General features: G+C 42.8%; 1 protein-coding gene across 1 annotated transcript in view; it reads right to left on the bottom strand.

Moving 5' to 3' along the window:
• MNAT1 (MNAT1 component of CDK activating kinase) overlaps positions 1 to 23120 on the bottom strand; it is a 119186-nt gene that overhangs the window by 70871 nt on the left and 25195 nt on the right. The window contains exons 2-4 of the mRNA XM_032188535.1: positions 14117 to 14269; positions 12372 to 12445; positions 3245 to 3348 (exon numbers count right to left, since the gene is read on the bottom strand). Of these exons, the coding sequence (XP_032044426.1) occupies positions 3245 to 3348; positions 12372 to 12445; positions 14117 to 14269 (331 nt within the window). The remainder of the gene's footprint in view (positions 1 to 3244; positions 3349 to 12371; positions 12446 to 14116; positions 14270 to 23120) is intronic.

Here is a 23120-nt window from a genome sequence, read left to right as displayed (position 1 = left end):
TCTATAGACATAGCTTAAGCAAAATAATATTGCAGCCAAGAGCTTAATAAAATCTTTCTCTCGTTAATAGAAGACCCCAAGTTATGTCAGAAAGCACAGTGATGTGATATAAGCCAGAATATGCTGAGAAACATCCCTTTAACAGGCAGATCAAGCTGGTGGGTCCCAGGGAGGCCCAGTTATTCCTGGATGCAGGAGCTGACAGATCTCATCACTTGCCCCTGAGTCAACCAAAGATGCCCGTACCCTGTGAGTAGCAGTGACACTGGTGAACAGGTCACCAACCAGTGAGCAACTGAAACTGGACTGTCTTTGCATTTAACCAAAGGAAACAAACAAAAATCTTCAAGCTGTTAACCGAGGTTATTTCGAAGAATTAAGGGATCTAGTTAGTTCAGTCATCAGAACAAAGAGCTCAGAGTTTATAAGACATTCAAGTCTCTTCCATGATTATGTATAAAAGAACTTTGCACTAAAACAAAAGGAAACATGTAGGAAAGTGCTAACATGTCTAGCATGAAAAAAAGAGTCCAGAAAAACTGTAGTCAGGAATAAGTAAACGGATATACAAACCTAAGCCAGATCAGACCACAGCAATAACAGAAGAATTATCAGAAGTCAGATCAAATTCTTTCTGAACAGAAGACCAAATAAACCAGTGAAAAACAAGCGAGCTCAACAGGCAGCAAGGGTTGCGTCAAGCCTAAAGGTAACCTAGGCAGTTTCAAGATCTAAAGAAGTGAAGGTAATCTTGGTGAAGCATGGAACAAAGTCAAAATAGCAAATGAGAAAAAATAAATAGAAAAAAATGCCACATTCAATAATGTGAAATCAATAAAATTTATACACATTCGCACCACAGTGTCTGGACAAAGCTATTTCAAGATTGAACAAAGCAGCGGGTGAATTTAAAGATCTAGTGCAAAAGCCAAAAGTGAAGTTATGCTGTGAGGGGACAACAGCAGTCATTTAAGGGAAAAGACAAGTTTGGAAAAACTGTAGCCAAGCTGGGCTTCAAACTCAGTGTGCAAGGCTTTTTTTAAAATATACACAATACCTAGTCATCATTTTGTTACAATAACATTTTCTATTTATATATAAATACAAAAGAATGACAAGAACCCTTTCTCCAAGAGTTCTGCAGCTTTTTACATTAACCTGTGTACTTAAACTTTTTCTCCACGTGGTCTGGCACCAAACCCAGAGATCTAACAGATGGGTTAGCACACAAGTAGCAAGATCACGAAGGCTTGTATTGAAAGAGCAACAAGCAGTCGTTCAAGTCCTGAAGTGGCTGGTTCAATAGCTTTGTATTTGGATTTGTAAGAACGAACGACACTCATGACAGCAGGAGTGATAGAACAGAGGTGAAAATAACTTACAGGCAATGGGTTTGGTGACATTAATTCACTAGTTAGAAACAAAAGAGGAGACGATGTGATGCACTTCTTGATCACTACTGATTCTGAACCTCTTGTATGGCAGTGCTACATGTCAGAAACCAACCACCGTAGGATCACACGTGTCAACGTGTTTCTAGCAGAGATGGGAAAATGATCTTACTTCATAAGAGGCAGTTAAGGTCTCAGCTATAATGCTGCTTTCAACTCTGCTCCCTTCTGCCTGCCAAATTCAAACTGGAACAGACAAATTATTAAAAAATAATAACAGCACCAAGAGCAACAGAGAATATCTGTTTCCCCTCAGGAGCAAACCACTACAGCGGACACAATTACTTGTCAGTCCGAGAATGAAGGGATGATGACTGACCATAAGAAGTTTAGGCTAGGAATTAGGACACCTTTTACCATTCAAGGAGTAAAGACAGTCCAGAACCTGACAAAAAGAGCTTCAGCTTTTGGGACAGGGGTAAATTTATGGGGAAGATCATGCAGTTTTTGAAATATCCACTGTGGCAAGCCTATTATTATGTTTCAATTGTTCAAAAAGAAATTAATCCAGATTTACTGGAGATCTGGAGACATGCAGGCTTGCCCAGCTTCCACAAGTCAGCCTCTAGCACAACAAGACAGTACAGAAAACAAAGACCCAGGGGCCTTGGGTGGGCACGGCGTACTGCTGTGCTGCTTGGTATGATCATGCTGTGAGTGCAGCTGCCTGCAAGTCAGGTAGATGAATGGAAGGTGGGCTGCAGGCAAAGCACCCTGTTATTACGGTGACCCTGGAGGTTGTGCCTACATCATAAAACAAGACAAAACCAAAGATTTGGAAGGTCTCTTCAAGCTCTGAAGCGCAGGACATTGCACAGTGTCAGACACGGAATAACAGATCAGAGATGGACCCCTAGGGAAATTTCCTTGCCTTTAAAAGGAAGAGGTTCAAACAAACATTTTTCAGATTCCGATCTCCTCCTGTGAAATCCTAGTGCTAAAGAAATCACTGGGAGTTTTGCCACAGACTTCAGGGGAGTGAGGACTTCACCCCTACTGATTTGAAAGCAAGTCCTTAGTGCAACTGGAATACAAACACAAAACCTTGTTATGTCACACTCTGGGCAGACATTTTCCTTCAAGAACCGATAACAATGTGTATTTTTATACTGAAAAAATACTTAACAGATTAAACTTTTCTTACAGAAAGAAATGCTTGCAAGTTTATTTTTAAAGACCAAAATGATAACTGAGCCATATTGTAATGAATATATCTTCAAAGAACCATGTGTTTTGCATACAGATCATGTACACAGTACTCCTGATGTTATTGTTACCAGCTCTTGAACAAAAATTTGAATGTTTGTTTCAACATCTTTCATTTTAAATTTTGCATAAACCAGACCTGTGCTTTCCTTCAGTTTTACAGCTCTCTCTTGGGAGCTTCCTAATGTCTGCGTCTGGATTCCCTTTTCCCTTTGGATGAGAAAGGAATGATTGTCCTGGTGTAGGAATGAACTTGGTCTCTCCTGGATATTATCCAACGACACTGCCAGCACGCGTGCAGTAGTGATGTATTAGATGCAGGCTTTACTGCCCGGCCCTCTGTCTAAGCCCTTTCCAAAACAAAGGATAATTGCATTTCAACTATGAATTTCATCTCTTTAAGCAGCACTAAGTATCAGTATCACAGAATATTAGTATATTATATATTTTTTGAATACAAAGCGAAGCATGCATAGTGCCTTCAGCTTTGACTTGCTTTTAAGATACTTCAGAAGTGCTCCACATTGAACATCCTTTAATTCTTTAGCTAATGAACAAAAATTGTAAGGGAGAGAAGTTAAACTAACCAGTTTTATCTTGTTTTTCTGAATGACTTCTTTGTTATCCTTTTGGTACAGCTCCATTTTCTTTTTGGTGTTCTCCAAATCCACATTGTTAGTCAAGTTAAATACTGCATAAATATTAGAAAGACAGAAAACAACAGTATTAGGTCGGCATGCACTACTACAACAAAGAAATACAGCTCATGTTCTCTATCACTTTCAGAAACAGACATGAACATCACGATAATAGAATTTACTTAAATGTGCCTTGTAAAGCAAGATACAATCTGCTAAATCTCTGCAAACTTCAACAGAAGCCAGTGACATTCCCTTAGATTTATACACCTCTAGCAGATGAAAATTTAAGCTTTGCATCCTATTTTGTGAAACTGGTAAGGATATACATGAATGATCATGATATTCTCAGTAAAACTCTGACCTTTTTGAGACCTAAGAACACAGTTATTCCTGTAAAATGAAGTTAGATTAAAAGACATACATTGTAAAACAAGGTTAGAAATTAAGCCATTCTACTTCACAAGATTATCTAGTGCACAAAGAACACAGAGACTGAATTTTCAGGTATACAAAAAATTCCTGTAATTTGATGACTTAAAAGGCACCAACGTACAATTACCTTTATTATGAAGAATCTGTAAATGCATCCAGATTAATAGGTTAAATGGCATTCCTTTGATACCTCTTGGTAGTGACAGACTGTATCTCACATGATTACGAGCCAGCAGGGTCAGCCAGCAGGCTCCATAGTTTAGCAGAACATTCCCAATTATCTACATATGGCATGGCATATACCTCAAGAAATTGAACAGTTTCTATAACCAACAGCTTGAAAGATGTAGAAGGTTTGGATGACTCGTAATTCGATACAGTGCCTGAGCCTTTCACCTCCCGGTCACTGGTTCAATTGTGGGTCAAGTGAATTCCAACTGAAAGCCATTATCACTGCGAGGGCGCTTGGTGTTTGCCATCCAGAGAGGATGCCGGGCTCACACCCACATCCCTAAAGCTACTGCAGACCACGAACATACAGCATTCTCCCCCAAAACCTCAACGAGCTTTGGTTACGTGCCTACAGTAAGGTTACAGGAGCAGCAGAGAAATTTGCAGTGCCGTTGATAAATCCCTTGCAAGAGAACGATCGCACAGGGATTGTGAGAAGCCAAACCCTCAGCAAGAGAAAGGGGTTCTCAATAGAAAGGGGTTCTAGTGAAAACATCAGCACAGGGCCTGGAAAACTTTTATTTAGTTCTCTATTTCTGGTTTCTCAAGTGACTAGGGCCAAATGAACCTTAGATATAGGAGTAACTTTGCAGCACTACAAGACCAATAAAGAGAAATAGAAGGAATATCCATGAAGTCTGTGTCATTACCCATGAGAACAGCCCACATCCCAGTTTGGTAAAGATTGACATCCCTTATTCTTTTCTCCTCTCCGCAGGTAACACGGCAGAAATTAACTTGCAGGAGGGTTCTAAGTAAGAAACCTCAAAGAGCCTGGACAAAGCAGCTGAGAGGAATTAAACAAAGAGTAAGAAATCAAAGCAGAGATCAATTACTGGGGATGAAAAGGGAAGGCTGAAAATGCAAGAGCCGTGAGGTACAGCTCAGAGCAACGCAGCCACACAGCACCTCAGTACTGCCCAGCAGTGGTGGTCCTGCTCCCACGTCCATCCCAGGCGCAGGTCTCGCCCCTGCTCCGACTGCAGGACTCTGGGTGCTCTGCGGTGTCAACAGAAACCTCTCAGTAACCTGAACTGGCTCAGCAGAGGGGATGGACGAGTGCCAGAGATGGTGCAAGGGAAGTAATAGAAGCGTACAGATGGGAAATAGGAACGCTCTCTTTCCAGGAGTACAGATGCAGCGTTATCTTATTTCTATCGAAAAGCATTCAGCCTTTCCTTGAACCCCAGCAAAAGGGTTAGGCGGGATATAGCTGAGAAATTCCTAACCTTAAAACAAACAAACAAAAGGCTGTATTTATTATTTTTCCTCTTTTCCAAATAATGAGCAATATCGAAAGGACTGACATTTTAATTCAGCCTGGCAAAACAGCTCAGCTCCTCCAACCCCTACCCCACTGCCCTGACTTCAGAAGGGAGCCGAGAAGCAGGTTGGTTTTGTGCTGTAAGCATTTGACTGGAAATCAAAACCTGCAGCGCCTATCTCAGTGTCTTGATCTCAGGTGGAGCCCCTAGGCATCACTATAACCCCAAGACATCGAGCTCTGAAAGTCACAGGGCTCTCAGCACATCTCCTTGGTTTTTGGAAGCAAGTTACTCATTTCATTTTTTTTTTGTCCCTCTCTAGAAGGCATACAAACATTTTCCAATTTAATATTGCAATACACATACACTTTCCGGATATGGCAGCATTTCCTTTAATAAAACACATTATTTCAGCCTAAATCTGTTGTATTTTAGCAGAGATTTGACCTCCAACTTTCCAGCCTACAGTCTCCAGCTGACAATCAGCTTCATATTTGAGTATGATGGCAGAGAAGAATTGTCATGTGAAAATGCTGGCATACAACCAGGGCTCTGCAATGACAGCAGCTGCATGGGAATGTCAGCACTTCCTACAACTTAAATCCACACACCAGCTCCCTAAACTCTTCAATGACGACACAAGAAAGAAATAGCATATGAGACATGCTGTGCTAAGCAGGATGTCCAGATGCCACCTTCAGGTGCAAGAGGAGGAACAAGATGAGATGCCAAATGCCTTTGGGCTGCTGAATATCATGGGTATTTCTCTAAAAATAATCCGGCATTAAAAAATAAGCTGATGATCTAAGTTTTTGCAACTACTGCTGCTTGAAACCAGTCGTGGCTTTTTGTTTGTTCCTTTCTCAGTTATCATTAATTACTCAACAAGACACAACCTCGGTTTGTAAAACACCAAGCATAAGCCTTAAAACTTAAACTAGGGAAAGCAGTCAAGTTTTAGACACGGGCAGATTCCTGCCTTTATTTAGAACTACTTACAAAAGTGAGTATATCTCGCTACGTGATATAGCAAGTGTTTATTTCTTAAATGGTGTTTAAGAAATCTTCAACATCCACCTGCATAGGCAGTGCTTAAATGCTCAACTCAGGGCAAGGTGAAAGGTTCCCTTCTCCTTCTGTTCCCCTGCTGTGGCTGGAAACCCCGGATAAAATCCTCCCAGCAACTGGATCTCCTTGCACCATGCTGGTCCTGCCCTGTCACTTGAGGAGATGGCAGGACAGCAGCAGGCAGAAAGATTCAAGTTTCCTACACCCTCGAAGCCCAGAGCAGATTTCTCCCATTGAATGTTGACCTGCAGCCATGGAAGAGGAGGAAAGAGGAGGAACATCATCTCGGTCCTAAACATCCTTAGCTGTTGTTCTTCAGCAAACACTAAGTGGTTCATGTTTCAAGAGTTAACATACCAAAAAACTATGTTTTGTGGCAACAGTGTTAGGACCTGGATGTCTCTATCCCAAGATCAGTGTCAGCAGCTGTCCCTGAATAAATGCAAAGAATATCTTCCCTCCTACAATAAACATCCTAGCAGCAAAACGAACCCTGTTCTTTGACGCTGCACCAGTTATCACTGGCCACCGACCCAGCCAAAATACCTGCCAACGTGTTTTCTAATTTATTTTTCATGAGTTTCAAACGTCTCTCCATCAATATTTAGTGAATACAGATTCTTGCCATTCTATTCTCACAATTACAATTGTCAAGTCCATTTTGTAAGGGGGAGAAGCCATAAAAGATAACTGAAAAATTATTTTCTCTTGTGTCCCCTCCACAATTTACCTGGCATTTGATTTGGTTTCATCTGGGTTTTGCCAGAAATTTATTTTTAATACAATTCTTAGAGATAAACATATTTAAAAAAGAGAACATAAACTAGCAGAACCAGAAAGAGTTAAAAAAAAAAAAAAAAAGAAAACTCACATGCTCTACCTACCCTGAAAAAACATTGGTATAGGTCTGAATATGACTGGCAAAGCAGATGGCTAGTTTGAAAAGGTTTCAAAGAGAAGACAGACTTATTTTTGTCCATGTTGAAATATAGCATAAGCTGATATAAGAGGCCTGAAACCCTTCAGGGAAAAGAAACAGAAGCTGTTTTGTATGCAACAATTATTTATCTACTTATCCATCTCACACTGGTTGGTTTATAAATTGACTTGCCTTGAGACATCTGTTGAAGTACAACAGGAAGACTATTGTGTTTTCCTGAAACATTTCATTCTGTTTAGGTAAAACTCCCTACTGCTGAAACTCAGCCTTTACAGGGAGTCCTTTTGCTGCTTTAAAAAAATAAACTTTTATTGTGCGCTCCCATTATAAACGGAAAAGCATTTTCCTAATTATTATAAAGGAAACAAGAACATTTGAGGCAAAAGTTTGGATAACGTGGGATAATAAGTTGTGCAGAGAGGCAGCAGTATGTGTGCACGTCACTCTGCTGCATAACTGCAAATTAAACCCACCCAAACCTCCTCTGAGATACTGCAAGTTTTCTGAGATTTCTCCTCCTAGCTCCTTAAGAGACAGCGATGTTACTATGTTAAAATATTTCCTCTTCAAATATTAGGCACACTGCCTCTCTGCCAAGATAGATGATTAATCCAGTGACCTCGAAAGCCTGCTCCTATGTTGATCCTTTCTCCTCTCAGGCACAATCCACTTAAAGCCTCCACCTTTCACTCTCTCTACTTCTGGCTGAATCCAGCTGGTGGGAGACACAGACCGGGCACGAGGAATGGCCACTCCACGCATCAAACACTCCTATAAGGGAAATTAATGAATTATGGATGCCTACAATTGCAAACAGAGGAACAAAGAGAACAGTAAATCATAATGTATGTGCCAGTGTATGGATGACACTACTGTGACAGTCAAATTATTGTAAGCTTTATGAAATTTGTTATTTGACTGGGATGGAGTCAAGATCATTTTTTACTTCTTCAGGAGAAAAAAATGAATGCGTGTTACTTAAGCAATAAACCACAGTAAGTTAATCAGCTCTCTTCCAACCACTAACACTTCTCTAACCTCCTCCCCCTCGCCTTGTCTACAGAGCACCTAACTGGAAAAAAAAAAAAAAAAGAACAAAATTGCCTGTGATTACCTTGCAAAACACAGTGTTTGATCCACATTGTTGGTATGAACCAGCCCTGAATTTAACAGATACTCAGTATTTTTTATCAACAGCATTCCTCCCACCCTACCACAAACAACCCAGCCATTACCATCTCCATAAATAGCCAGCTGGAGACTGGGACTGGCAGAAGAGCGACTGCTTTGGGCAGAGCACTATGAAAGGAGACAACCACGTCCCCAGTCCATGCAGGGAGTCCAAAGCTACCATGGCACCTTCGGTTGGTGCTTTCCATGTCTGGCCCTACCTGCGACCCCATACTTTTAAGGAGTGGTCTGGAGGGAGAAGAGATGGACTAGATCTTAAGAGGTCCCTTCCAACCAACATTTCTGGGATTACTACAAAAGTAATTGTGAGGAAAAAATAAAACCCAAAACTAAGCCAGGAAAAACCTCATTAGGCATTATTAGTTATTTCTGTTTATCCTCAGTTGTCTTTTATTGCAACAATTTTCCAGAAAAACACCCTGGCATGCTACTGACTGATTCAAATCCCTCATCCCCACCAGGTCTAAGACAAATCATTTTGGCTGGAACAGCACGGCACTGAAATCTTTGGTCAGATGAGATGGCTGAAACGGACCTTTGATAAAGCTGCCCTTTTTCCTACTGAGTTACTCCCATTGTTAGCAGCAGCAATACCACCCTTGTGCACACACACGGAGGAAAAAGACCACAAAGAATAAACAACATAACCCACAAGCGATCGTAGATAATAAAATCCTGCCTATCCGAGGATCGCTTGTAAGACAAATGGTCTGAGCAAGACGAGCCACCAGGCAGCTGGGATTGCACAGGCCCAGAGAAGTGATGAGATACGGGAATCCAAAGGGCACGAACACGGTAGCCTCCTTCCAAGCTGAATGTACTGAATGTTTTAAAAAGCAATAATTACTATTAAGAATCGTGTTGCGGTAATGCCTAGAGGCCTCACTCAGGTATCAGGAGAACGGTGCCAAGCAGTGTGTGTACACAGGCGAGGAGGCGGGCCCCGCTCTGGAAAGCTTTCACACCAGGTTTTGAAAAACTGGCTGAGGAGATACCCTGGGGAAGAAGAAAACCTCGTGGAAAACACAAGCAACGTTTGCAGGATGTCCAGAGACTGCAACCTGTAGTACCACCTGAAGGTTTAACCTCATCCCTCTCAGGGACACAGACCTGCCTTACTCCAGTAGATGTTGCACGTACCTTTCCCAAAAAACAGGTTTTAACCTTTTCACTTTATTTTTCTTCCTAGTGTTAATGACAACAAACTGTTTACAATGTTCTCAAATTGTCCAACTGATTTTTCTTCTGGGGAAAACCTGCTTTAAAATGTGGTTTCTATTTAAAGCCTTGTATAACACATTTTTGCCCAAAGCATTATTTAGTGGCTACATTCTAAACCACTTAAAAATGTGTTCTTTATAATAGAAATCTTAAGAGGTGACTACCCTAATGTCTGACCTTTTCCCCCTACCTCTTTTGCTGTACCACCCAACACTTTCCTTTAAACAGAAAAGTCTGTAGATGTAATACACCTGATTTGAAGGGGGAAAGTGTGTTTCAAGCGAGCCCATACATCAATCGAACGAGACGCTGCAGTCGCTGCAAACACTGGAGCTGATCTACCTGAAACATTTGGAAAAACTATCAGAACGGTGCCAGGGTCACGTGCAGTATACGAATACAGGATGTTTACATTTTGTCTCTGCCAAGCAATCACTTGATTCTGATCCCCCTCCGCCCCCACACCCCAACAACGAGATAAGAAAACTTACAAGCCAGGAGAAAACGGGGTAACGCTGCACTTTTTTTTTTTTTTTTTTTTATCACTTTGACCTTCTCAAAGGAAAACTGGAAATTTGCAGCAGGGGGAAGCAAGGGGAAATCTGGTTCTCCACTGCCCGGCTTCCTGAGCTGGCAGCTCCACCAACCACCACCAGCCACTGCCAACCTGCTGCACGTTGGCCCCACGAGGCGAAGCTTTGCTCCGCATGACTACCCTCTTTCTTTCCCTTCTCACAGCACAGTTTCCCATGTGCACGAACTAGCAGGGAATTCACACGCACAAAGAAAAGGAAATTACTAGTCTTACTAGCAAAATCCGGAATACCCACAGAGTGGAAGATGCCTCCAACGCGTTGGTCAGCTGTGCCGCACGCACCACGCACAGCAAAGATGCTGGAAGAAGTCTGGTATGTAGCAGTAGTGTGACAACTGTCAGGTGGAGAAGAGTTCCGGGAAACAGGAACAATCTCCAAAGGTTGAAAGGAAAATATCTGTAAGGACCTTTATCACCAGAGAAAGAAGAACAGGGCTTAAATTCTTATCAGAGGTGTTGTTCTTGAATCTAGCCAGCCCTCCGGCTCCTGGATCTACCTAAGCAGTAGATCATAAAGTTAGGAGATCATAAATAACTCCCTAGACTGTGAAACTTTAAAGCCTTCTGACTGCACCTCTTCCTTCCTTTCATCACCCTGGCCGATGCATGAAGAAATGAGGAGGTACTTGGCCTTCCTAGTCCTTTTAGTATTTTAGATGTCACTTTCCAGCAACTAATTTCAATTCCTGATGACTCCATTTATTGAGCTTCTATGTTCTGCATTTGCAGGACCAGCACAATCACAGATACATTCACTCTTCTTCACAAGGTTATGAAGACCAGCTGTGAGCTCTGCTGCTTCGAAACCAAGTTGCCATCAGAGGCTCTGGAACCATTTGAAATTTAACAGCCTAATCCCAAGAGCAGGAGAATCGTAACATTCTGCACGAACTGATGAGGTTCAGGCAATTTCAGGCAAAACTTCAACTCCCTCGTTGCAGATACCAAAAGCCCATGTAAGAGCAGTAAGTGGGAAACCTATATTTAATGCTACATAAATAAAAAGCAGTTTTCCTTTCCATGAGCACACAGCCTCTTCCAGGATCGTCTGGCTAAGCTGCAACCATTCTTTCTGCTCCCTCCCTCCTTCCCTTACACCATCCAAAAAAGTATACAAACAGAACTACACCCACTCTCCTCCAGATATTTGGACCCGTATGAGTGTGCCTGGTGTTTCCCAGCCACACGATTTAGCTCTCCAGCCTCAGCCTTCCGATGCCAACAAAAACACGACACATTACTCACAGCAGTAAGCGTACTGGATACACTGCTACAAAACAGCACAGTGCAAAAATGAGCAAGGGCTTCTTTGAGAAGCTGAAAGGGAGTGGCATCTCCATGTTTTCCTTCAAATCGCATTCACTGCCTCTTTTGCACTTTCTGAGCCACCCCTTCTTCCTCCAGGACTAAAAAAAAAGAAAAGCCTCAGAAGCTTATATAAATCAAGAAAAAAAAAAAAAGCTTTAGGAGTCACCCGCTTGAACACATCCATGTTTTCCTAAGCAAGATCCATCACTCCACCATAAATCACAAGTCACCCTAACGAAGAAGAAAGTAAACTCTGTTGACAACATAGTCCCTTTCCAAAGGGCAAAGTTCTACTTCAACTAATCCGAAGAGAAAGAAATCAATGTCTCTTCCTAAACCTCCTTCTTCTACACAGCAACAGAAAATGCTACCACACTGGTATGTAAGGTCATCAGCTTCAAAGCAGCTCCAACTACTGTAACATGCAGAAGCAAAAATGACAAAAGACACCATATGGCTTCTGTCATGGTAGATAAAGCTAATGGAAGCATATAATGAAAATTTGAATTTCTCTTCTGTTTAATCTTTCACAGTGTAGCACTGACAATGGCCTGCAAGCCTTTCTTTTCCAGCTATAAAGCACTACTTCCTCTCTGAATCATGTTCGTCCTCTGGCAGATAAAACGTTTTACTTAACGATGTCCTACAGTTCAGCAAATAGGACTGAAATGTACAGAAAAAAAAATAATTAGATAAACATCTGACACTATGATAAATCCTTTTACGGAAACTCAACTTAGACATGCTCATAGGCAGGCAAGTCAGAAGATAAAAGCCTCTCATGAGCACAGCACTTCAAAAAATGCAAGCATAAATACTTACCAATTTCTTCTATTTCTTCCAGGAAATCATTATATTCACTTAGACTGGGAAAGTCATCCTCTCTTTTATTGTATCTTTGAGAAAAGAGAAACAAGCATTTATATAACACACACAGATGAAATTTCAATTCAACAAGGCTCTTGCTGCAAGCATATTAAGTATTGACCTAGTTTTATCAACAATGTGCTTTGTGACTCCCACAGCTGACCAGCACACGGTCTTTAACAGCAGGCAGAAGTGCTTGTTATAAAGGAAAGGAGCTGGTCGGGTATAAATCAGTGCTATCTGTGCCTACTGTTTGCAGATCCTTTTTCTGGTGTTGCAGGTAAACAGGAGCATTGAGACTATCAAGACGTAGTAATTCCCAGCCAGCCCTTCATCATGAAAAACCTGTTAAAGGCAGAGACAACAGTAACACCCACGAGAAAAGCTTTTTCTGCAAGTATCAGAAAAGGGAGTTTGGCTCCTTGCCAACCACAGAAAGCTTATGTCAGCAGCAAACTGAAATGCTATGTGATTATCTTACTCCCTATCAATAGATCATTCCAGAACTCATTTATCCAGCTCCTGATAGCTGGAAGAAGGAAAGAAATGAAGGGACAACAAGTCTGGCGAGAACACGGACAGGCTCTGAAAGTCAAGACACACAAGTTTTCTTCCCAAGAAAACATAAAGCTGAGATTCTGCCTGCTCTGCAAACCAAGATACATGACACCCAGGAGTATAAAAATCCAATTCTGAGAAGTCAGACAAAGTTCCAATTTGGAGGATTTTTTGCCTACTAAAAATTAATCTGGAAATCCAAATGGGTCATATATTTTACATTTTCTGTTTTAAATATACTTCTTGTTTAGTCAACTGAGTTGACTTCATTCCAGCTTGACTTTTGTTAACTTCAGTAGACTTTATAATCAAACCTGAAAATTATTTCTTTCTGCATCAGCGTCTTGGTATCCAAGAAAACAATTTCCCTACACCTCAGCAATACATAAGATTCATTTAGCATCATGCTAAGTCTCAGACAAAGGCTGCCAAGCTTACAGTTTACCTGTATGCTTAGTTTTGTACAAGCAACTCTCTAAGGTTGCTACATTCCATTAGGTTTTCTTTTAACAATGCACCAACTGGCCTGCTTAGTTTCCTCATAAAACGTTGTTTCATGGCCACAAGGAGCGAGATGTAATTTTAGATGTAATTTATCTCAATTGCGAGAGCTCTTAAATCTGCCTGACACAAGGCTTGTAAGCAAGCATTTCCACTAACAATTGCTGTGTGAAGTAGGAAACAATGTGAACATGGCTTCTCTTTTGTCCATTTTCAGTCGGAAGGGCGCTAGCCTTCAATTCTCAGAACAGGTCCCCAGGCAAGAAAACAATTGCGGTCCTGCTTCTCGCCCTACTCCCATGTTCACCCCCTCCAAGGGAAAGCAGCTGTAGCCCTCCACACGTAACCATCTCCACTTGGGAGGCAGGTCTTTGTGAAAAGTACACCACACAGAAACACCCAACGTTTTCTACTCCTAAACAAGAACTCCTGTAGTCTACGTTGAGACTTCATTCCTCAGTTGTTGCATAGTCAGAGTCTCTGAAATCCCTCCATATTAAATGGAGTCAAGCTACATGGTGATGTTTTTTGGGGGGAGAAGTGGGGAGTTTTTTAAATAACTACTGGAGGAATAAGTCAATTCTTGGAAACGATGATCCCCGAAATATCCATGTTCCATTCTTCGAACTGGCGACACTCACATTTTCAGCACCTTCTTCCGGATTTCCACCTCCTTGTCAACAGCCGGATCCTCAAAGAGCTGTACCCTGAAGTTGCTTTTCCGCAGGGGGGTGTCGCACTCGTGGCAGTTCCCAGCCCCTCTGACAAACAGCAGCTCCACGCAGCTCTCGCATCTGAGGGAGAAACAAAGAGTAAGAAGGCAGACACGTGTTAAACAGGAGCTGACACAGAGGATTGTCCCCCCCTTTTTTGTTGCACCCAACAACTGTAACAGCAGGGGCTGTCCCCCAGGGCAGGAAGGAAACAACCAACCTCAGCAGCACCACAGCTTTATTCACCCTGCCCAAACAGCTGGCCTCTTTGCTCAGGCTGAAAGTTAATCCATGGACAATGACGTTCCTTGCGTCAGGGGGAAGTTTGTTCACGGACACCGCCAAATTCATCGCACACGGACCAGACGGCGATATCCTTATTTGCACCACCTGGCTGCACAGAAAGCCCCAGTGATGTTCTCGGTGCCATCCTCAGTGCAAGCAGGGGTACCAGCTCCTGCTTCTCAAGATCTTCAGATCTTCCAAGCACCCACTGCTACCACCACCTTACAACTTACAGCAAACCTGAGCTAAACTCTAGCCCAACACAACCAAGGGAATCAAAAATATTCTCAATACTATTTTTTACCAGTGCCCAGCTCTTCGATGCCTTCTGCAAAGACTTAAAATGGCACATAAATGTGCTTCTTACCCATTCTGCACAGAAATAAGGCAATGCCGCCTTTTTGGCTTTATTTCTTCTGTCTTAATAAAGATTGCAGACTTTAAGACAACGCTTGTAGCAAGTCAGCTGGCGTTAAATAAAGGGAGAACGCACAAGAAAGCTAGTTATTTTAAATAAAAAGAGAGCATTTGGGTACTAATAAGCACAAATTTCCAGCAGAGGACAACACCTGCTGCAGTCATTTCCTGCTGCTAGGGGGGCAAGAGGGTGTCTATTTATAACTTCAGTACATCGAAGCCAAGTCAGCCCTACATTAAGGGCTAGGCTGCATTGCACCTTCACAAACTCAGCACAAAACTAAACAAGTTAAGAGAAACAATACTGACAGGGCTGCAAGGGATCTCAAACAAAACCCTCGCCCCGCCGACCTCCTCCCAACTCCACTGGTTCCAGTGGGCGCAGAGCGGAGCTGGCCGGAGCCAGCGAGTTCTGCCCAGCTTCTGTTTTCAAGATTAGAAAGTGCAAGGCAAATTCAATTGTATCTTACAATTAGAAAAAAAAAAGAAAGAAAAAAAGTGCTTTTTTTTTTTTTTTTGTCAACAGAAGCAGAACCGCAGTTTCGTAATGCATCTCGCAGCTGACCGAAGAGCGAACCTGGGATTTACTTAGACATTTTCCAGCCCCAGAATTCCTCCAGTGAGAGGAACAAACACATTGAAATACGATTTATCTGCGAAGGGAGAGATCAAACCTTTTGGCACGCTACATCTGAAAGCCAGAAGATGTTGGGACATCAACCTGGGAGCTGCCCTTCTCTAGGAAAACTTTTTAATTCGCTATCGTGGCGGAAGGAAAACCTCGTGAGAGGGAGAAAAGAAGGGAAAGGAAGGGAAAAGAAGGGAAAGGAAGGGAAAGGCTCTCATCTGCTTCCCCCAACCAGTCTGTGCACGCAGCAGCCCTGTACCTAAGGACAGTTTCGCCGTCTCCTTCGTTTTGGCAGCCAGCACTCTTTGTACCTCTCTCAACACAGTAACTGAAGTACTGGGGGGAAAAAAAAAGCCCATCTCCTCCTTCCTATTTTTAAGTTATAGAGAAGGGAGTGCAAGGCTCCAGAACTTGGCAGGTGGATCCAAGCGCAGGTGTTTGTATTGTTTTTTAGTGTGGTGTTGCCTCAGGAGCAACAGAGCCAGGGCTCCGTGTGCGAGACATCAGTGCAGACAGAAGCACCTGAAACTGTTTCGCTTTTTTTCCCCCTTTTCCCTCAATCAAAGACATTTCAAGTTTACACAGGACTTGACTAAGGACAACACCCCTCCTTGCAAAAGCACTCCCAAAAGCACTGCAGTGTTTTGCTGCCTTCCCAGACAGGGCCTGGTGTTTTTAAGGCTAGAGAATAGCCTGCCATGCACAGAATATAAAATTAAAATCTCTCTAAATATCACTAAAATATCTCATTACCTTTTAGGTTTAGCTTTTTATTCTGGGTGAAGATAACAAAAAAAATTCCCCAGGAGTTACTCACACACAGACAGCAGAGGAAGCCTATCAGCAATGTCACCAACAAAAGCCATCACATCATCTCCAGGAATAAAGTCTCCTGGTCTTCCACAGCAGGACGATAAATAGCAGTACACTCACTTCCATTTCCGTGGACGTTGGCTTGATCTGTCTTTTTCTTCTTTTTCACCCACATGAAATATTTAATGAATGGCTCTGCCTAAGCGGTCTACAACGACGCCACGTTTTTGAGGAAAACAAGTAATAAAGCCTCTAGATGGTCGGCAGCACCAATGCTCAAATAGCCCTACAGGCTATATTTGCACTTCAATGGTCAAGGACTTCAGGATCCTACTAAAAATGTTTCTGATGCGTTACAGAAGAGAAGCATTAGTTCTAAAGTTCATAAAAAAAAATAAGATATTTAACAACTAAATTACATTTATGGGAACCTCGTGCGTGTTTTGGACAAAGTGCTTCCAAAGGGTAAAAGATTTGTGCCCAAATCTGCATTCCCTCACCCCCCACACACACACAGACTTCACGTAGGAAGGATGGGAGACAAGGAATGCTCTCGGAGGAAGAGGAAGCCTCTTGGACATCTGAAGGGATGAAAACATCACACAACATTAGCGTAGCCTGATGGCCCCACTCACTTTTCTAGCTTGGCTGGCAACAGAGCAAACAAAACAAAAGAAGGTTTTCACAGGCAGGAGCACTAGATAACCTTTTTTCTTAAATTTTAGATTCTGCTGAGCATAGCACAAAATTGCAGGACTTAGATATGCAGCCATTCATCATTCCAGAAAAAAATCTTTATGGCTTCTGCTGTTGACTAGGATTATTACAGAATGAGTTACTACCCTTCTTTCCAAAGGTTATTTTTAGTAGATACAATTATTAAACAGAGTCAAGCATTTAGAATCCCTAAGACCCTCTTTTCCAGATTTTATAACCAAGATGTTTCTGTTACTTAAAGTAACAGGCAAAACAAATGATCCTCTCTACTGTGGAAAAGTTTAGATTAAAAACATAATACAGACTTTCAACATATAGCCCAGACTCGAACTACAAACAAAAGCAAGGGAAGGAATCGGCAAGAGAGATCTGTTTGCACTTGTTCCTCAGTTCTGATGTCAGAGGGAAATTCACTTACAGAATCGGAACAATCCTTGATTTATAGATAGGGAACATGAAAAACAAACAGAAAAAAAACACACACAAGAAAGTTTACTGTAGAAAGACAACTTGGCTTTTAAATCAGAGATGCTTCTAAGAACATTTGCAGGCTTTTTGCTTAGCTTGGGCTAGACAACTGCTCTGGCACAAAGATTCTTCAGCTGGGATATGAATGGCCCAACGTGGAGCAAGCAGCTGTCAGACCTGTTTATTTCACAATCCTCAGTACATTTAGCAAGTACTCAGAACCCACCATGGTTTCTGCTGCATAGCCAAGAGTTCACCTACTATTTGCAATTGGCCATCACTGGTTTATTTTCCAACACCAGGCTGAGGGATTAACTGGTACATCCTAGAAGGCAGGTTCTTCCTCGAGCATGCAGCAGTGATGAACTCTCCCTGATCCAAGAAGCTATGGGATGTGAGTGAAAGCAATTGTTTTGTTCCACATTACAGGACAGGGAGCACAAACAGGGGAAAAAGAAGCGTGACTGCAATGATGCCAAACACTTCTGAGAGCCTCAGAACAAAGGACATTATGAGACCAGTAGCTCTCAGATGAGGAGGGAGCTGTCTCTTTTCACAGCTCAACGTCAGGAATTTAGAAATCCTCATTTAAGTACTTGCTGAAGAAGCTGCCCAGTCTTTTGGGTCATCTCTGCCCTTCCCCACCTGCAAAACTCAAGAGGGTGCCTGGAGGAGATGCTCATTGCTCCTTCCTTCCTCTGCTGTTCAGATTCTGTGCAGTCTTAAGGATGAGGATTTTGCTGTTCTCACCTTGTAAGGAGACAACTCCCAAATGCTCTCAAAACCTTATTTGGCCGAAAAATCCATGATGGCTCTGTCCTCAACCAGCACACGAGCAGCTCTCACAAGCAGTTTACGTGCCATCTAGAGATTACAGCTCGTTACAGCAGCGAGGCATTTCAGGTTTCAGGCAGAAATCACAATTCTAGCCACCAACAAATGAGCTTTTTCACAACACTGCTTATAAGCTATCTTCAGTCTGCAGCTCCTCTCTGCTCAGCCCACGGTAACGTGCACTGCAAGACAAAGCCTCAGAGATCACTTTGCTAACATTTACATTCTTTTTTTCAGAAATACCGAGACTCCAGAGAGCTGATCTTAGCTTCTCCTTTAAACAATAAAGCATAACCAAAAAAAGGCTCCGGTACTCTGTCTATATCTGTATTATGTCAGTTCTCAGCATCATCTGCCAAGCTGCTAAGCATACAATCTTTCCTTTAGACTATTTATATCTTTTGGGAAAAGGATGCACGCGCACACTTTTGTTTCATTTCTGTTCTGTCAGACGAGTCCTGCTCCATATTGCAGAAAGGAGGAGGTTAAATGAACCCAGACATCCCCAAAATTCAGAAGACACTCAGCCACGGTTAACCCTGGTTTCCAAACACCCGTATACATGCCCTGACCATTGTGCAAACGCTACAGACCAGTACATCTCAACCGCACTTACCAGAAAGCAAGCAGACCAGGTAGTGGTTGAACTACAGTCTTGAATGACTGGCATTTAAAGCAAAAAAAGACATACTGAGTGAATTAATAATAAACAGAAACATTCCCACCACCCATTGTGTTTCAACATCTTCATTACAAAACCATTTCAAGTGTCTTGGACCTGACAAGAGGATTTTGCAGCAAGCTGAAACTTAACTCACTCCGTACACGAGCCTTTTCTTTATCCACAATGCCCCTTCAAAAAATTAGAAAAAAAAAACTTTTACGATATTAACTCAGGATAGTATATAGAAAATATTTTAGAGATATTTAATTAAAGTGGTTCTTCACGAGGTACTAATGCATACTCAATTAAGCACGCAATAATAAAAACATATCTTGTGGCACATTTATCTCAATTGAGTCGAAGTGACAGGCCAATGCTTGACAGGCCAATTCTTGACGACTCAAGAGCAGCTGTGTGGAATTGAGAAATCAGTTTTCACAATGACTAGGCATACCAAAATCGATAGAGAATTTACCCAATGTACCAGAATAACTACTTCAAGTCCATTACAGTCTACTGGGCAAACACATGCGCTAAAATAATAATCCAGCTATGTCAATAACCCTTTTATTCTGTTTTATTCTCTTTCAGTAAGAACCTTTGCAAGTTTTTCAGGTTCTCAACGACCATCAAGCTTGGTAGCTTCCAGGATTTGTACCTGCCTACAGCACACCTGAACCTAGGAGGCAATTACAAAATTCTCCACGTCTGCCTTAAATCAAGGAACTGCACATTTTTCAGATGTGGTCCAGCTCAGTGCTGGTCATCGGCTCCCAACACCCAGGACAAACATACTTTTCCTTAACAAGTTTAAGATCTCACACCAAACTCCATATAGGACACGTTGCCCCATTCTAGTCCCATATCCATTTGTGACCTTGCAATGCGTGCACCACTGTGTGGGTTGACTTGCCCCCAGAGCCTGCAGACCTTGTCAACTTGTCAAGTATTTTGAGCATTCGCTTGCTCGGTTTTATGAAACACCTGCAAATACGAGAAATCACACGTGAAAAGAAAATAAAACACAGATAACAGAAAAATAAACGCTTTAGGGACCCGAAATAGTCAAGACAAATCTTTCACTTGAGGCTTCTACCTTCTGTTCTGTCCCTTCAATGCATTTTGCAATGCAACAACGGCGTGTGGAATCAAGACAAGGAAATAAGGCTGTATGGTAAAAAGAGAAAAAAATTAAACAGTATTTATGACACGACGGGATATCCTGACCACAATACTGAGGGCTTGTCACAAAACACTCCCCACATTTCACATCTAATCTCAGAAATAAGAAGATAAAGTTGATAAAACACACATCTGGAAACGAACCAGGCACATGACCACAGTTTTCGATAAAGACAGCAGTGGTTTGGGGTCTCAGTGGGAAGCATGTAAGCTTTTTTTAAAGCTCAAAATCAAGATGACCTCTCAAAATCAAAACCTTTACCAATCTCTTGTAGACATACCTGTTGAATGATCTGTGTACGTTGGCTCATCTCTCTCAGCCTTCAGGAGGAATCAAGCCAAATTTCTGCCAAGAGCACTGCCTTCTATTTCACCCTAAGCATAAAACTACACAGTCCAGTTTCCTTAATCCATTCAAGCACAGAGAGACACTGTGGGGGCATGTACACACACTTAAAAAGTTAAAAAGAGCAGTCTAATGGAACAATAGCTGCATCGTCCATGTTCCAGACAGCACTGGAAACACTGGCCGTGCACAAAGGGCTGTACGTAAGGAAGAACCATGAAGTTTGCTTGGTTTGAAAAGACTGTGAAAGCACAACCTGCCCTGAAAAGTGCTGCATGCTGGCTCCAGCACACATCGTGTTTTATGATACAAGGAAGTCAACTATTTCCTTGCAGGTAAATAATTTTAGGTAAACAGCATTGTTTCTCTTAGAAATGAGTGACCAAACAAGAGGTCAGACACCAGCTCCCATTCTCACAAGTAGCAAAAGTCTTAGAGACCTCGGGCTTGTGTATTCAGCCTAGGAAAACCAAAATTGTATTTGTACAGGTTAAAGCCAGCACCAGTGCCAAAGCTGCTGCTGCTGCTCTCATCTCCCTTCACGCCGTTGTACGACCTCCTTCCCCTGCTGTCGTCTCCTGCGGGGCAGAAACAAACATTTGTGCAGCCACATGGTAAGTCGCTGGGTTCTTTTCCTGCCAGATGAACTCTCCCATTTGGTTCACCACATAGCTCGCAAATGCTTACACCAGCACACAGCAAAGGGCAAAGTGAACGTAGGAACGAGCGACGAGGGTGAGAACGCTTGAGCAGCGTGTTGCCAAATATAAAACCCCAGTCAGGGCAGGGAGCACATCATGCTGCTGCCACCGAGCCCTGAGAGCCAGACACGTTTAAGGATCGCTCGTGCTGGAAGCTGAAGCTTGAAGAGAAGAGGGGCTGTGTGCAGCACCAGGCAATGCAGTGAGGTGCCCAGCAGCACGGGCAGGTGCTGTGAGCAGTGCCATGGACCTCAGCAGCTTTGCAGATCCCGTCTGGAAGCAGAACCAGGAGAGCCCTTGAGCGAACTGCAGGCCTCAGCAAGCCCGGCAGCCAGACTTCCTGCAGCCTTCAGCAAAGGCATCCCGCAAACAACGCTCCCATTCAGGCAGCTTCTGCCACAGCAGTGACACGGGGGTGGTTTTGACGTGGTTTGGACTACAGCGGGTCCCCTGACTGTGGACGTGCCCATGACAGAAGCACCAGCTCCAGAGAGAGGGCAGCGCCACAGCAGGCAGCCATCAGGGGTGTAGGCCGACATGGGATCGCATCCTATGGGAATAAAAGACCCTCCCCAGCATCCAGCACAGGATCATGGGCTGCTTGGGGTTGACAGGGACCTCTGGGTCCACCTGGTCTGACCCCAGCTCCAGCAGGGCCACCCAGAGCAGGGAGCACAGGCCCACAGCCAGGCAGCTTCAGAAGCTCTCCAAGGAGACCCCACCACCTCTCTGGGCACCATGAACACCACCTGAGGGAAGACAACTTAACCCTTAGAGAAATACTTCCCCTGGAAGAAGGCTCCTTCATGGGTAACCACAGCAAATCAAACTTGTGGAGGTGCTCGGCAGAGCCAGGGCCCCAGGGAGGCCCTTTCAAGCTGAACAAGACCCCAGAACTGAGTTACAGGGAGAGCCTCTGGGTGAGACAGCACCAAGAGCTGGTCCTCTCTTCCCAAGCTCTAAACTCAAGAACAAACAATGCTGTTTATTAAATTTTGTCCTCCTCTTCATTCTTACAAAGCTTTTATGACATTATTTCAGCTCGATCCAAAAGTGTAAGGAGAGAGAACATGACCCAGAAGTGTCCTTCATGATTTCAGGGTACCCTAAGCCACCTGATCACCCCACCTCCAAAGCACGGTTACGCCAAGCAATACAAGAAGAACAGGTGCAGTAGCAGACAAAGGATTAGAACTATTCTTCAGAATCGCTAAAAATAAAAGAGCCAAAAAGCATGTAATTATTTCAAAATCTTTTAAACAATGGCTACGAGATCACTTTACAGGAAAGCACTGCCACAGCAGAAACGGAAGGCAACGCAACCAAACAAAAAAATCACGCATGTGAAAAAGTCTCAAAGCTACTGGGAGCTCATCATTTAGAAAGCACCAAGGAGCAGGCAAGGCACCCCAGTACAATAATTATTAAAAATTAACTCATGGTCCCTCTGCAGCACAAAGCAGCCAGGAAAAGGCACATGCAACCCAGGGATGCATCAGAACAACTACTGCTGTCAGACAGAGCACCAGGATCTGACAAGACTTCAGCCGAAATCACATTTGCAGGTTTGGTCACTCACACTCAAGACAGATGAGTTCAGCCTAGAAATGCAGAAAAGAACAACCAGGATGATCACAAGACTGGGAAGATAGGCTTATCAAAGCAGAAAGCACAAAAAAGGTACTTAAACTAAAACTAACAAGTCTAACCAGTAGCATAAAAAATCATACTGGAAAATGTAGATTTAACTAGCCACTATAGTAAGTGTGGAACCACTTCCAATAGGAGCAGCAGGGCAAAAATCAGTTTCAAAATAAAATCTAGTAAGCTCATGAGGAAAATTTTATGATCTGGATGTCTTCAAAAGGTAATTAAAT

The sequence above is a fragment of the Aythya fuligula genome, chromosome 5, assembly GCF_009819795.1.
Source record: "Aythya fuligula isolate bAytFul2 chromosome 5, bAytFul2.pri, whole genome shotgun sequence".
Taxonomy (NCBI): Eukaryota; Metazoa; Chordata; class Aves; order Anseriformes; family Anatidae; genus Aythya; species Aythya fuligula.
Note: the sequence above shows the minus strand (reverse complement) of the source record. Positions and strands in the feature narration are given on the sequence as shown.